This window comes from Anabas testudineus, chromosome 16, assembly GCF_900324465.2.
Source record: "Anabas testudineus chromosome 16, fAnaTes1.2, whole genome shotgun sequence".
In the NCBI taxonomy this organism is placed as follows: Eukaryota; Metazoa; Chordata; class Actinopteri; order Anabantiformes; family Anabantidae; genus Anabas; species Anabas testudineus.
This window is the reverse complement of record NC_046625.1, coordinates 21,088,515-21,104,467: the sequence shown is the minus strand read 5'-3', so window position 1 is coordinate 21,104,467 and position 15,953 is coordinate 21,088,515. Positions and strand designations below refer to the sequence as shown.

The following is a 15,953-nucleotide window of genomic DNA, read 5'->3' as shown; positions in this document are numbered from 1 at the left end:
ACTACACACATACAAACATATCAAACTGAAATTGTGTGAAAAACCAAATCATTTGTAATATTGTAGCTTTACAAAAACTATGTCACTGTCATATATAGTGGATTTTTTCCCAATATAAAGCAGATTTTGTAAACAAATCAAGGTTCAGGATTATTGCCGGCTAATATTTCTGGATCTTATTAGCAGGTTAATGAAAATATTATCTGTCTTTGACTGAACTATTACCTGAGTGCCGGGACAATTAATATCGATGGGGTCAGTCCAGTCGGGGGGACTGTGGTCTGAGGTGGATTTCAGCAGCAGTGCGGGCAGCGTGTCTTTCTGCCTGCACTCAGGGAAACTGGAAAAATGGTGGTAGAGCTCATGGTGCACTGAACAATTAGCAGGCAGAGAACGGCAGTATACCTCAGTCCTTGGAGTTTCTGTGACAGATAAATAGGAACAAAGAGAACAAAAAAATCTTAGGTTACCTTTCTATGACAGGGAATGCCATATCTGCCATTTCTGTAATAATGCTTATTACCTTTAACATCTTCCTTCAGTAGGAGCGGGATAGGACACTTGTTGTGGATCAGCATTCGAGGACATGGGTCCTCATTCAGAGTGATGTATGTCACCCCAAGGTGCTCCTGATATGTAAGTACTATGGCTCTGCAAATAAACATAAATATACAAACCCATAAATAAAATGTCCACAGACAGCTCATATCCTAACCCCTCTGACCACACAGAGCTCACACACCCAACATGTCAAACGTCACATTACTGCTATGTCCATTTGCAAATCTCTGAGGTGCATCCATGGGCTGAGCCCTAATTGAATCCAGGCAATGACACACCATTTCTCTATGTGTGTGCGTTAAAGTAACCATGTTACAATCGACTTTCTTCAGTAAGCTGATTTCTTAACTGTCATGTAAATGAGAAACCTGGTTTTTGTAATCAGGGTAGAGGATGAGAGAGAAACCAGATTTCCCCCAGGTAGATTTCTTCTGGAGAACATAGATTTCTCTCATGTATATGCATTTCTAGCTTTCAGTGGAGTGACTGGATTAAAGAAAAGATTGCTACATGGAGTGATGTATACTTGTATTTAAAACAAAACTGACTAAAACTGAAACTAGACAGTGGTCTGAGGAAGTCTTAATAAGCCAGTTTCAACTACTGAATATTGTAGTATTTGTTAAACCGAAACAGTTGTTCTGTTCGGCCTGCCTTTCTCTCACTACAAAAGAAAAAAGTCAGAAAGCATGGTTTTATATCACTATACTGAAAATCTGTAAACTACGCTTCCAAAACATGTCTAAGGTAAACAACAAATCAGGTTTATGATCTGCTGCATGTATACATGTAACTAGGTTAAAACAGTGCAAGTAAACACAATTCCTGATATCTCTGAGAACTGCAAATGCAGTATGTACTCAGTGTTTGTGTACATAGTTTGATGTGGTATATTTGTGTGACTGGCAGCACGTACTATAGTTCATTACATTTACATTTAGTCATTTATCCACAGCAATTTGTAGAACCAAGGTAAAGTCAAGCTGACCAGTAAATTATGTTATTGACATCTATCCAAATCTAATCAGGCTACCCAAGGTGAAGACATAAAAAGTATATAGTCAAAAAGAAAAATTAAATTATTGACAGAAGAATTAATTGCACAAGACAAGCAAAGAGCCCGATGTTGGAAATGTTGAGGGCATTTCTCCTTTTGCTTCATCTCCAGTGTTTTACAAGCTGTGACTAGCTACAGTGCCTCCTTGTTTGATGTTGCATGCCAGCTTGGGTTCAGTACCCTGGCTCTAAATGGACTGTCGCAGCCAGCAACTCACAAATGCTCTACTTCACCCACCTGCTGCTCAGGCCACCCCCAGAGTCCGGTTCCTTAGGAACAGATAAACTCTGCCTGGGGAAGTCCGGTCGGATGGGAGCAGGGAGGCTCCATGCTGCAGATCCAACTCCGGCATCAGGGTTGGGAAACAAGCTAAAAAGCATGTGTCTGAGCGGCAGTGGGAATTCCACCTTTCCCTGGATACTGGTCTGGACGAAGTCCCAGTATGGCACTGAGCACTGCTTGGCCAGGGAAGACTCCTCACAGGGAGCCAGGCTGAACACTGCTGTCTCTGGTATCTCACAGGCCTTATTAGAGCACATAAAATAAACAGTTTGAATATGAGGAGGAAAAGAGAGGAGAATAGAACAAGAGAGGAATAGTGGGTAGAGTGGAGCAGATGAGAGAAAAGAAGGGAAAGAATGAAAGATTTAATGGAATAAAAAAAAAAGTAAAGCCATGGAGGTACAAAGATAAATGAGACAAATGAGAATAAAGCACAGTGGGATGTGGACAAAAGTCGCATTTGAAAAGGATATGGGATGGGACATGGAGGCAAAGAATAAAGCAAAGACAGAGAGTAAAGAAGATGCAAGTGATTACAACATAAGATACATAGTAAAACCACATTGTTATTGTACTCTCTACTTTCTCCCACTGAGCTTAGCGCTAAATTGGTAGCAGAGAAGCCCTGCTGTGCTGGGTTAGCAGCCAGTGAGCAGTGAGTAGTTGAGGGCTGCAAGGATTAGGCATAAGCATGATGAATAGACCAACTAAAAAGGCATTCCTAGCCTTGTTTGTGGTCTGTGTTATTGTTAAGCCTAGTGCCCGCTATTTGGTTTTTTAACTTATTTTTTTTAAAGGTTTTCAGTCAATTAGTGGCAACTGGCAAGCTTTGCCATCCTTCTTTAAGAGGATCTGAAGGCTCGTTAGATGACATCACTACATTGTTGCTCTCTTTGGGGACAAGCAGCAGATGAAAGTGAGAAGGGAAACCTGCATCCAATTCTGGGTGTTTGTCTAATGTTCCTATGAAGTGCCATTGCCACATGGTGAGAACAGCGGAGGCAGAGAAAGGGGGAGCAATAGGATTTGATGGAAAACGGCTTGCTACATCTCTACAGTGTGTATGTGTGGTAGTGGTGGGGTGGGATGTGTGTGAGTAATGTGCGTAGGGAATAGACTGTATGTGTGAAGCTTCAGAAACTTCATCGGAACAGAACAGACATGATGCAGGGCCATTACACATACACTATAACACACACAGGCTTTATAGTTATGAGGTAGTAGAATAGAACTGAAGCCATGGGTCCAGGATTTACACTGTTTCACAGGGTTTTAGAGCAGTGGAGCAGAGTGGGCAGGTATTGTGATGTAAGAAATATTTCCTTTTACATGCTTAAATGAAGGTGGAGGGAAGTAGTGGTGGAGAGTTCACACCATTATTTCACATGATTTCATTAAGTCAAAGACGAACCACCTTCCTCTAAATCCAACTCTTTCACACAGGCTGCGTGTTAGTCATAGAAAGGCTCAGTTAAGGGTACTGGTAGGAGAAAGCATGTGTTTATCAGAGCATTTACCTGGTCTTCAGTTCTCAGCGAGTGGTCAGTCAGCAGAGGTCTGTACTGTATCGCATAATTAGTGTTGTTGACAAAAACTGTTCTGTCTTCTATCTGTAGGATCTGGATGCCATGTCTCACCACAGACGAAACGCAGAATTGACACAGCTACACGGAGAAACAACAAACACTAATTTGTCAGATGAACAATAAAAAAAAAAGACAACAACCTAATAATAATAAAAAAACCCCCAATTATATTGCACCCCAGACATCTGCATATCATCTTTGCATAGTGAGATTCCGAGCAAATAAATTTTCTGCAGAAATTAAATACACATTTCTAAGTTTACTGTCTGCTCAACATCTACTGAAAAACTGTTTTCAGCTACGCTACTCTAAATTGTACTTTCATGGCCTTAATGTGATTTTCAATTACTTTAAATGTCAAGACTTATATTTTATTATTCCTAGGTTGCTAATGTTTTGTAATTATCTGGGTATCATTTTTATTTATGCGTCAACAACCCCACTTGAGTGCTTGCTCGGGGGGGGGGGGGGGGGGGTTGGATTTTATATATAAATCTGTATACAATTATATTTTGTAAGGTCTTAAACGCTGTAAAGTTTCTTGAGATTCTGTTGTGATAGGCGCTATACAAATAAAATTTAATTGAATTGATGTGAATTGTTTCTTTCTATCAGTTTTACCTAATAATATAGGATTATGCCTCTGTTGTGGTACCAACATACATCTAAGCAAGGGAACAGTTTGATTCTAACTACAGTTGGCTTGTGTTCGAAAAACAGCCAAGAAATAAACATAGGTGAAAACTGCTATGTAATTCAATAAACACACCAGAATGTCTAAAATACACTGATATGTTACTACCAAGTACCCCATTAAAAGCCCAATGTGTCTGGACATCTCGTGGTAATTCAATAAAATACTTTTCCTGTTTGGAATGGGACCGTCAGTGGGTAGTGGTGACTAAAAGTTACATAAGCTTCGGAGTTTCACCATTGTTTCCCTCACCTTCTGTTTTCCAGGGAAGGCTCCCAGTGTGATGTCAACTTCTACATAACCCTCCTCATCCAGAGTGATCACGTCTGAGCCTGACCCCTCCTTCCATCGAGGAGAAGTCAGATCATGGACCAGTTTCAATGCTGTAGACTTGTGCACGGTGTTGGTGTGAGCCCAGTAGATACCAATCTGGAAGGCTTCCTGGATGGTGGAAAATGAGAGGGCAGTTGAGGAGCTTTATGTGTTTCTATTCCACAGGCTTCTACACAGTCACTGCTTTTTTATCTTGTTTCTTTGTACTAAACCATATTAGCACTTGTTCTTTGATACGTGCGCCTTCTTGCTTAGCTCAGGACTAAGGGCAGAGAAATCTGTGCGTGTGTGTTATAGTCGACAGGGGGAAAACCATCTGCAGACCTCTTCTTCTGATCTCAGAAGTGAAAAGACATGCTTACAATATACGGTGACAGAGCTTGGCTGCAGATAAAGACCGAGGCTGGGAATATTCTTGTAATGCAGCACTGCTAAATGATCTCAGGTTTTGTGCGTATTAGTTGAGACTGAAAAGCGAAAAGAGCTTTCATAATGAAAGCTGTCATGCCACGAAGTGACAGACTTCCAGGTCTTGATCTAAAGACAAAAAAATATCTTTAGTGCGATATTAAGATCGTTGTAGCTCATGAAGTGACTAAGATTTGGAAAGTATAGTCTATTAATGTCTTTCAGAGTCAGAATTAGATTTACAGGCAAACTTTTTTTCAGATGGAAAAAATTTAAAGTTGACATTCATGCAATAGAACTCTGACTGACTGATGTGACACAGTAAATGATGTGTAGATATTACACACAAAAACATCTAAGTGGTATAAGAAGTTCAGTTTAGTTGTCGTGAGGAGTACTATTCAACCTGTGGAAACAGATGTAAATTTTCTGTGGCCCTAGGGAGACATTTCTAACTCTATCAAAGTTATCTTGATTTGGGTTTGAAGACCACATAATCGTACCACTAAGTCTACGTTACAAATGGATGAATGGTATTTGTGGCAGTGGAAGAAAAGAAAGACGCTAGTGATTTATTTTATAGAAAATGAAGGATAATAAGTATTTCTCTTATCATCTCTTACAGGACACTTTTACTACAAATGGCGCCCTACCTTGAAGTTGGGTGGTACGATGACCTTGCCAGCAGGTATCTGGAGTACGATGGTTTCTCCCTCAAAAAGCCAGAGGTCCCACTGGGAGTGGTTGGTCAGCAGAGCCCAGGGCAGCAGCTCTACCAGCAGAGTGTTTAGGCCGGACTTCCAGCAAGATAGCTTCACCTGCATGGGACTGTCCCACTGAGCAACTGGCTCTAACACAGATCTGTGGGGAGGAAACACATTACAACAGAAATAACATCTGAGAATTGCAACTAATTACACTTTACTGCATTTAACCTTATATAATATTCAGTACATTAGAAAAGGACTGATCTAATAAAGAACTTGGTACCTACAAACTCCCATTGATTGTAGGGATACCAGGAGCTCCAGATATTTTATAAAGAGGTTTTTGACTGGTTAATATCTCCTCCTAAATTATTTACTGACTTGTATTTAATAATATGCTTAAATTTCTTTGTAACAAGCAGAACAGTTTTTTTTTTCGTAAATGTTTATGCAAAAAAAAAAAAAAAAAAAGATTAAAGATGTAATTTCCTCTGCTCATGTACATGTATGTTTTAAAAATTGGCAAATACAGAGCAACAAGCAGCATTAAATAGGTATTTAAATGTGCAATATATAAACAAACAATACTATTATACTATGCAGTAACAACAGACTGACAACAGTCACACAGGCTAAACAAAAACTGTACATAGAAAGAAACGGCTTGCAAACAACTTACGCAATACAAACAGAGGGAACAGTCGACAAAGCATCTGGGAACACACATGGGCATGTTGAGAGACAGGCACAAACAGACACACAGAAACACACAACCATTTTTTCACCAATTCACTCACACAGCAATCATTTCATGGTAATCATGGTCTTATGAGCCCAAAACAGCTCAGGGTGCCAGAAGACAGTCCAGCAAACAGTTTTCTGAGACTTCTTCTGAAGTTCAAAGCCATCAAAGGCGATCCAGTCTTCTGTTTTCCCCTAAAGACTCCACTCACCCTACCAACCTGCCATCTCAAACCTGTCATAAACCCCAAGACTCCCTGCTGTAAAATGGGACCAAAAGAAACATTGGAGATAGTGTGGGTTAAAAATAGGGCAATGATCTCAATGCAGAGGACAGCAAGGTGCAAGACTCATAAATCACATTACAGGGCTCACTAAAAAGGTAACTGAAATAAATGTGTTCAGCTGTTTTTGTCAAAACCTGCCAACTCTGGAGCTGAGGGTTGCACAAGTGTGAATTCTGAGAGGCACGCTCTCAAAACGCATTGCCGGCATGCCTGTGCTTACCCTAACCCCAACCACTACAAGATGTTTGTTTAATGATTGTGGAGGTGCCTTGATGCCATTAAAATCCAGAAGAAAAATAACATTTACCACTTTCAACTTCCTCTGCCCCTTTAAGACACATTATTTACACACTCCCAGCCAAGGAGTTCAGTTGGTTTGGTTTCTCTGCTGTGCCAAGGAGACTCCAGTCTCCAAACAGCAAACTGTATCACTGTTGTAAACATTAAGGGAAATATACAAATTAAACTGTGGCTTTCAATTGCTGTCCAAGTTTGCAAGGTATTTAGAGATAGTAATCAGTGCTATTAATCCTCTAATGAAACGTTTTCCATTGCTTCTCTTACTCTTTTTTTCTTATGCTACTCCACATCAAGTAGCCGACTTCTGGGTTTCAGACAAACTGCCGCTTTCCAGGTTTGGAAATGTGCCTTGGCCTTTTGTCTCACAGAGATAGATCGCATCAAAGCAAGGCCTGACTGAGACTGACTGACAGAGAAAACCAACACCAAATAGCATCACGGCAGTCATTTACTGAGGCACAGTGTGTGTGACGTTTAAAGGTGAATGATGTTTTGTATATGGTGCTGTCCGTATGTAACACAATGTTATGAGCGTGTGTACACATGTGCCGGGCAACAATCTGCACGTTTCTGTGTGTTTGCATATGTATAGAGAACAGAGAAACCTAGGCAACCACAGGCAGACATATGGCCCACATGTCCAGCAGATCCACTGGGACTCTTTGTAACTCGGGCCTGTGGGAGAGCATGCTGCTATCAAGATGTGATTGCTTTGCGACAAAAGACGATTCCCAGAGCGACACCTGTGGACTCATTCACATGTGTGTTATGCCCATTATTATAAACATACTAATGAACTGGCCATACATATACACACTGCAAACCTGTGCCAAGCTTTAATTAAATGCAAGGCCCTGTGACTTGTGTGAGAAATTGTGACTGTGACAAAATAAAGGTCTGTGGGGACTGCAGTGGGGTCGCTGCTAACGTCTGATGCATGGCTCTGCATTGTCTTTGCAGTTAACAGTTTTATTATGTGAACAAAAAATCAGCAATAAAGAGAAGCCTCTCTCATTAAAGGCTCGCTTGCACAACTCTGTGCTCTGTGCTTTGAGGAGGGAAGCTGTAGGAAGGCTGCTATTTAAAAAAAAAAACATACTGGTGGGTCTTGATGAAATCTGTGTTATGAATTTCTAAATGTCAGATTTAGTGCCTGTCACAGAAGTGCTATAATAAAGATGAAAAAGGATTGTACATGTTGACTTATTACAAAGGATTAAGAAGTGTCCTGGACTGTTACAGCTATTGTACTCATGACTTCCATTAATTGCCATTGTTTCTCAAATGCAGACAAGTTTTTCAAGAATTACCAGTATTTGTATTTCACAGACATTTTATTGCATTTATTACACTTACTGCACACATTTTGCATTTTGCAGGGCAATACCTGTCAGCATCTTTGGTGATGTAGGGCCATGGTGTCTCAGGTGAGGTCTTTGGACCATAGAAGTCTGCCAGGATGTGTTCCAGCTTGTCTTTATTTCCACTCTTGTTCAATATCTGTTTGATTAAGCTGGTGGAGATGGGCACAGCACAGTGGGAAGCTTCCTCATCATCCCTGAGGGATAAGGCCAAAGCACAAAATCATTACAGATCTCTCTAACAAGATATAAAACCATGTGCCATCTTTACCTAACAATGTGCAGGTCCTGCTGCTAGGCAACCACTGTGCCAGCTGATTTCACTTACCTTGATCTTCTCACGGTGGTTGGGTATGATAAGAAATTGCTCAAAATGAAAACCACATAGGTTGAGGGTTGAATCTGGCTTGGAAGCATGTTTATATTCTACGCCAGGAACAATTCAAATCTACTTTTAATTTCACTACAGAACAAGACATCTCGACAGCTGCTGACTATTCCTATTGTTCTGTTCAGAAAACTTGAAGTGACCCCAGGATAAACTCTGCCTTTACCCTGCAAACTCAAAGTGGGTTGAATCTGCCTTTTGTTTTGAACTTTTCATCCAGACATGCAGTCTTGCCTTAACAAACACTAATTCACGAAGATCATAGGACAAGCTTAATGGCAGTAAATAATCTTATTGAAAGTCTCAGACACTGGTCAATTATGGCTTTACAACAGGGAGGGAAAAAAGAATTAAATCCAAACACTGTAATGGCTTCTCTTTCACTGGGCAGCCTCCAGTTCCACTTGGCTAAAGCAAAGCAGCCCCCTTACCCCAGAGCAGTAGTTTATTAATAGAGCCCATTGTGCTATAAAAGGAACACAAGGGCTGCTGCTTATAGATCTGGGGAAAGAAAGACGAGCGGGACAAGGTGTTGACAGGAAGCTTTTCACCCAGAGCAGTTCCTGCGGGGGGAAACTGGAAGAGGCTTCTGATTGTAACCCTCATTTTTCTAATGTGGTGGCCAATATGAGGGGAGCAGGACATTATGGTTCTGGTTAAGACTTGTCTATGTCTCTTGTGTTGTAGACCGCAGTTCTGCTCTCTACCTCGTCCATTAGAGCCCACAACTATGTGTAATTACAGGAAGGAAAGATGAGCTGTTGACCAGCGAACATTCAGGATTGGATCTGCCCTAAAGGTCTGGGGGGCTTGTGTGTGTCCAGAATGTGTATATGTGTGAAGGCACGTTTACAATTGTGGCTTGTAGTGTGTGTTTGTGAGGATGGAGAGGAATGAGGGATTGAGTTGGGGGTGCAAGTTTAGGGAATATGTAAGTTTGTGTGGTGAGACAGTTTAGGAAGGGGACAGATTGTAAACACAAGGAGCATTGTGGTTGCCTTCTAGAAAGACAAGACACTTGGTTGTTTCTGAGCTTGCTTTTGAGTACATGAAAAGGATTTATCTACAACAACAGGGGCCAAATATATTCTCAGTCACTGTATGGCCACTGTGGTTTCTTTATGGCAGCTGAAATCAAAACAAACTTTGTGACCAGATATCTAAACACACTACAGTGAAAAAAAAAAAAAACTCTCAGGGGGACTCAATTACACTCAACATTTACTATGTTTATTCAGATCACCACTAGTTGCTACCAAAGGGGTGATTATTCTTCTTATTCTTCCATGAATTCGCATAAAACAACATGAATTACAGATAAATAGATAAAAAATACAGTAGGAGCAACAACAATACAGTCTGTACATGTGGTAGCTATTTTTCCTGTGGCCATCCATACTGAAACATAAACACTTAAGTTACTGAAAAACAATTTGGACCAAAACATCTGTCATTTGTATGTATTTATATGTGACATGAAACATGAGGTATAGTTAGGATGTTATTAGACTATATAATCTACACATGAATAACAGATGCATGGAATTTCTTTTAAGGGGAAATTGTAATGCAACCAAACATTTTAACTATTGATTCAGCTTAGCGGAGCATTCTGTAATAAACTGTGTATAGAGATGTGTCTTACAAGAAGATATGGACGATAAGAGAAAGTGAGAACATGCATTGACAAACTGGGACAGACTAATAGGCCTAGTAGTGATGCATGTGACACCCTCTGCCCATGATGAAGTGGTGACTGTCACACTTGTGCTGGCATGTAGCTAACCAAGACACTGACAGACACAGACCACACACAGATACGATGACACATGTGTGCGTGCGCACGTGTACACACACACACACACACACACACACACACACACACACACACACACACACACACACACACACACACACACACACAAACACACACGCACAATTTATCTACCCACGCAAACATGTGTGCACATACGCAGATGCACACACACACATAGGTCTCAATATAGTTGTGAGGACACTCTCTCATTTAGTGCCTTCTCAAATATTTTACCTTAACTTAACCCTAACATAACATAAATACTGTTGCAACCAAACCTTCATCTAATTCTAACCTTAACCCTAAAACTGAGTCTTAACTTTCAGTCAGCACTTTGAAGTTGTGAGGACCAGCCAACATGTCACAATGACAGTATAGAACTAAAATTGGTCCACACAACCACAGAAAGACATCTACACACTCGAACAAATATGGAACAATGCAGGGCCAAAAGCATGGTCCAATTGAAATGTTGGAATTCGAGCTGTGTCTCAGCTGCTGTCAAACTGGCATTCTGTTCTCCTGATGTGTGCCTGGATCCTGCTGGATCATGTCTTCATGTTGGCTCACACCAACCAGAATGTGGTGTGAAAGAATATTAAGTAAGTGTCTTTCAATCTTCTCTAAGAAGAAAGAAATAACTTGTCCTATAAATCTCTCCTGCTGACTGGTGTGAGGATGGAAACAGAAGATTTGCCAAGCATGAAGCGGCAAATGATGGACTGCATCAGACTTGATGAAAATTTTGTTTAATATGTAATGGGAAGTGTAAAAGGATTCTACCTGGCCTGGAAGGTGAGATGATGAGTGAGGTCAGCCTCGGTGTTTAACAGGGGCTCCTCGTGGCCCTGTCCGTGTATCAGCTGGCTCTCTCTCAGTCCCAGACTTCTTTTCTCCATGTAGACGAGTACTGGATCTGGCAAGTGACTCCTCATTACAAACAGTGGACTAAAAACCACCTGAAACAAGAGGTTTGGGCAGATCAACCATTATTAAGATGCACTGTAGAAACAGACACAATTAAATTGGCTAGGGCAGTTAGCAAATCACTGAATGATGACTATCTTAGGTGTTTTTCCATCTAGCTGGAACTTCAGACCTTTCAGTTTGGTCTGATTCAAAATAGATGTGAAAGGTGCCTTGGACCATGGTCCAGGCCAAAGAAACTTTGGTAAAACCTAAACAGATGGTTTTAAGAAGCTAAACCAGTTAATTTCTAATTTGAAAAAGTTTTTAGACGGTTCAGCCCAATTACAGGAAGTCGATGCAGGCTTTCATGGCTCCTTATATAATAAAAAAAAGAAAAAGTAAAAAGGAAAGAATTAAAAATGAGTTGCTGCTAATAAGATACACATGCATTGAAAATATAGCAAATACTGTAACTACAGTAGAAGTGATAATTTGTGAATATAAACAACCAAACCAAGTTGATCTGATAATACCAACATACTGTGTTGTCGCACGTACTGTGCACTGTGTGTGTGTAAGAAGGTAAGGCTTTGGTATGTTATAGTCATAAATAATATACTGCTTTGTATACGTACGTGTGTGTTTGCAGGATACTCACCATTCTCTGTTGCATGTGAGAGTCAGGGTCAATAGTGATGAGAGTACACCACACGTACAGTAGTGAACCACTGGAACAGGGCACCTGAAGGAGGGCAACACAGTATTTATATTATTAATAAATAAATAAATTATATTCACTATGTCTCAGATCTCGTCCTATTATTGGAAAGGGATAACAGAGACAGATAAAGATAGATAGATAATGGCAGCTTCTTTGTGGTTAGGATGTATATATATTTGCTGGCTCTCAATCGCAGAGAGAATTGTTATTATTTCTATTAGTGATGTATTGTCATTATTTTTATGCTGTAAAACAAGTAAAAAGGTTTCCCTAGAGCCATACAACACAATACCATGGTTGACCGACAACTGTTATTGCTACAGTAAGTAATGGGGCATTACAAACAGCTACATTTTAAGATTTAAAGGTTGAGAATATGCCCACCAAAGGCTCAGCTGCTCTTAATGTGTCACTGATGTTTGTCCCATTTACTCTCCACACTCCTCGTTAAAGCACTGGGATGCTCAGACACATTATAAGTTGTACTAGTTTATGACAAACCGGGGACTCAATTTACTGTTGGGAACAACAGAGTGAAGAAAAGAGACATAGGGAACATTCAGTTTTAATATATACCCACTTGCAAAACAGTCTTATTGGGCTGTGGGAGTGAAACTTTGGCAAACAGATGCACTATAGGCCTGATTCACCAAAAAACACTCACTACTGAAATAAGGTTATAATGACCTCCTGTGCTTTGTCAAAAAAGGATAAAATCAATCTGGAAAATAAAAGTTAGGGAGGAAATGGGAAAACAGGAGTTATTTCAAATAGACTAATAGGAGTCAGATGAGAGAGGCCTAAACAGAGGAGTTAGAGGGTGGACCAGGTAGACAAGCTGGATACCAGAGGTTGAAGTAAAAAAAAAAAAGAAAAAAAAAAAAAAAAAAAGGAGTTAACAACTACAAGATAGATGAGTGAGCGAGTGTGTGGGCGACACTAAAAGAAAGGGAGGCAGCATCAGAGTGAAATAGCAGGAGACAGATGGAGATAGAGAGATCTAAGGACCAAGCTACTAGTCCAGGCAGCTCTCTCATTCAGAGCCAACCCTCCATATGTGTAATGAATGGCTGATCTGAGCAGAAGAGATAACAGCGGAGGTTGGAGCGGAGTCAGAGATGTTCAGACCCACGCACAGAAGCTGGAGATACACAATGGCTATCTGTTAACAGCATGGGGTGCATTCAGAAAGAAAACAACAATGGAGGGATGCACAAGACAGAGAACAAGAAGAATAAGAAACAAGAGCAAGAACAGCAGGGATGGAGAAAAGGAGCGTTAGTCTGGCGTTTATCCAGCAGTCTGAAAGTTCCTTCAAAGCCTCAAAGCCTCTCCCTGTGCCCACATATCAGCTAGTATTTCCTGTCTATGGTTAGTGTTGTTATGAGAGAGCATAAACTGTACTTTCAGCCTCTCAACATGGTTGGGTTATGGGTTGGAGGGCCTTTGTAAGCCTATCTAAGGGAAAGATCTCAATCTGTTCTCTAACAGTGAGTAGCAGCGTGTAAGCTCTGCCACTGTGGCCACCCAGGAGAAGAGGATCCGGCCACAGTTGGTGGTCTAGTCACCAGCTCCAAACATGTGTGTGATGGAGAGCTGGCTGGAAGTGGTGGTGTGTTGCACTATGTGTTTCTATCTGTGTTTGTCTGGCTAGCACATTCAGCTTCTATTGGGACAATCAACTCCATCTCTCTGGAGCTACTGCAGTCTACATGCGTATGCTCTTCTGACTGCCAATAAATGTGTTGCGAAAAAAACTCCCAACTTGATCATGATTAGGACAACTGATTCTGAGATGGATTTAAACATCACAAACCACGAGCTTGACTCTGTTGTTTACAACACAGGCAGGCATGAATGTAGAAATTACAATTACATCCCAGATTTGAGTTGCTGATCTTTTCACATTATATGAAGGACACTGAGGTTTGTCAAGCACTGTGAAAATGTCTTAAACGTTTTTAGAAAAGCAGCTTTGTTGTTAACCTACCTGTACAACAGAGCTGCTGCTCCCTTTGTCCCTCCTCTCCAGCTGAACATCCTGAGACCAGTCTTCATCTCCTCGAGCCCTCACACACAGCTCTGTCATTTCAGCATCCTCCAGCACGTAGGAAGGCAACTTTGCCCCAGCCTCCAGGCACTCACAGTGTTCCCTAACCACTGTCTGACTGTCAGGCCCCACGTAGTGCTGCACCACTCGCAGCTCAATGTCCTGAGTCAGGTAGCTGCACATCACCTGCCGTCCACAGATTATTACCTGTAGAAGAAAATTGAAGAGAGAAATTGCTACAATTACAAATAAAATAATTCTAATCTTAATACGAGCTGAAATCCAGTGCAGAATCTGTGTAAGTCATCTGTTTTTACAAACCGATACTGAAGGATGGGAGCTGTCCCATAGCCAGGTGTGTGTTATTTCTTCTTATGTTAATTTACAAGCAAGCAGATCAAAAGTCTAGGGTTGATTTTAAGTGCTGCAATTGCAATTGGAACATGTTGTCATTAGCTGTCAATATGAAGTCCAAAGAGCTGTCACTGCCACTGAACAAGCCATGATTAAGCTGAAAGTCCAAAACAAATCCATCAATCACAGAGACAGCAAAATCGTTAGGTGTGGGCAAATGAACTATTTGGTGCATTCTTAAAAAGAGAGAACGCACTGGTGAGCTAACGGAGGTCAATAGGCTGGAAATCCACTGAAAACACCAGTGATGAATCACAGAGGAATTCTTTCCCTGGTAAAGAAATCTCCATTTACAACAGTTATTAAGATCAAGAACAGCCTCTAGGAAACAGGGAACTCTGTGTCAATGTTAACAATGAACGACAATGAACTTCACCAGAAAAGTAAGTAAGTAAAAAGAGTCCTGGAACAACATCCTGTGGACAGATGAGACAAAGATCAATTTGGACCAGAAAAATGGCAAGGAAAGAGTCGATGACTATTAACAAAAGCATCATGATGAATTCTGACGTGTTTAGAGCTAAACTATCTCTTCTGATCCAGCCAAATGCTTCAAAACTGACTGGACATTGCTTCACAGTGTAGATGGACAATAGCTTGGCGCACACTGTGAAAGCAACCCATAACTTGTATTTCACATGTAAAAGGCAAAACACAGAAACACAAGCAGGAAACGAAGACATCTCCATATGTGGTGATGTCCAACTGTCCGAGACTTGCAGTCACTCACTGCAAAGAATTTGCAACCAAGTATTCAAACTGACAACTTAATTTAACCTTACATTTGTGCAAATATTTATGGGCCACCAAAAATAGGGGTCTATGTACAAAGATGGCTTTAGCTCCAGTACGGTTCATCCAATATACTTGACCAAGCCCTTAAAATAAAGCTGAGAGTTTGCCCTTTTATGCACATCTTTCAAATCTTTCATTTCGAATTCACTATAGGGGCATGCAGAGCCAGAATGTAAATTGTGACCTGCAGGTGTATTCATAGAAATAGATCTAAAACTGTCTTTACTTCACTTAATGGGTCACAGCACAAGGTGCCTCTGTAGATGCACTACTATTCTGTTCTTATCAAGGGGTTACTCTATAGAGCTTAACTGGTTCCCCACTGGCTGATAGATTTGTAGGCTCACTGTCTATCACTCCATAAACAGCATGTACACACATGTGAGTGTATAGATTACTTTCCTTTTGTCTTACGTCATATCACACAGATATACAGACAATGTGTGTATTCACAAAGCCTAGACACACAGAGCCAAGTCTCAGCCATCAGGGAGCTGTCATCTGTTACTGACACGACTAATCATGCTCTGAATTGATAGTTTC

The 15,953-nt window shown here is 40.8% G+C and overlaps 1 protein-coding gene across 1 annotated transcript in view; it reads right to left on the bottom strand.

The window, feature by feature from the left end:
* LOC113170474 (vacuolar protein sorting-associated protein 13B) overlaps nucleotides 1–15,953 on the bottom strand; it is a 278,722-nt gene that overhangs the window by 10,920 nt on the left and 251,849 nt on the right. Inside the window, 10 exon segments of the mRNA XM_026372581.1 lie at nucleotides 226–422; nucleotides 524–651; nucleotides 1,856–2,142; nucleotides 3,418–3,564; nucleotides 4,433–4,621; nucleotides 5,575–5,782; nucleotides 8,344–8,514; nucleotides 11,305–11,480; nucleotides 12,089–12,172; nucleotides 14,142–14,408. Coding sequence (XP_026228366.1) covers nucleotides 226–422; nucleotides 524–651; nucleotides 1,856–2,142; nucleotides 3,418–3,564; nucleotides 4,433–4,621; nucleotides 5,575–5,782; nucleotides 8,344–8,514; nucleotides 11,305–11,480; nucleotides 12,089–12,172; nucleotides 14,142–14,408 — 1,854 coding nt within the window.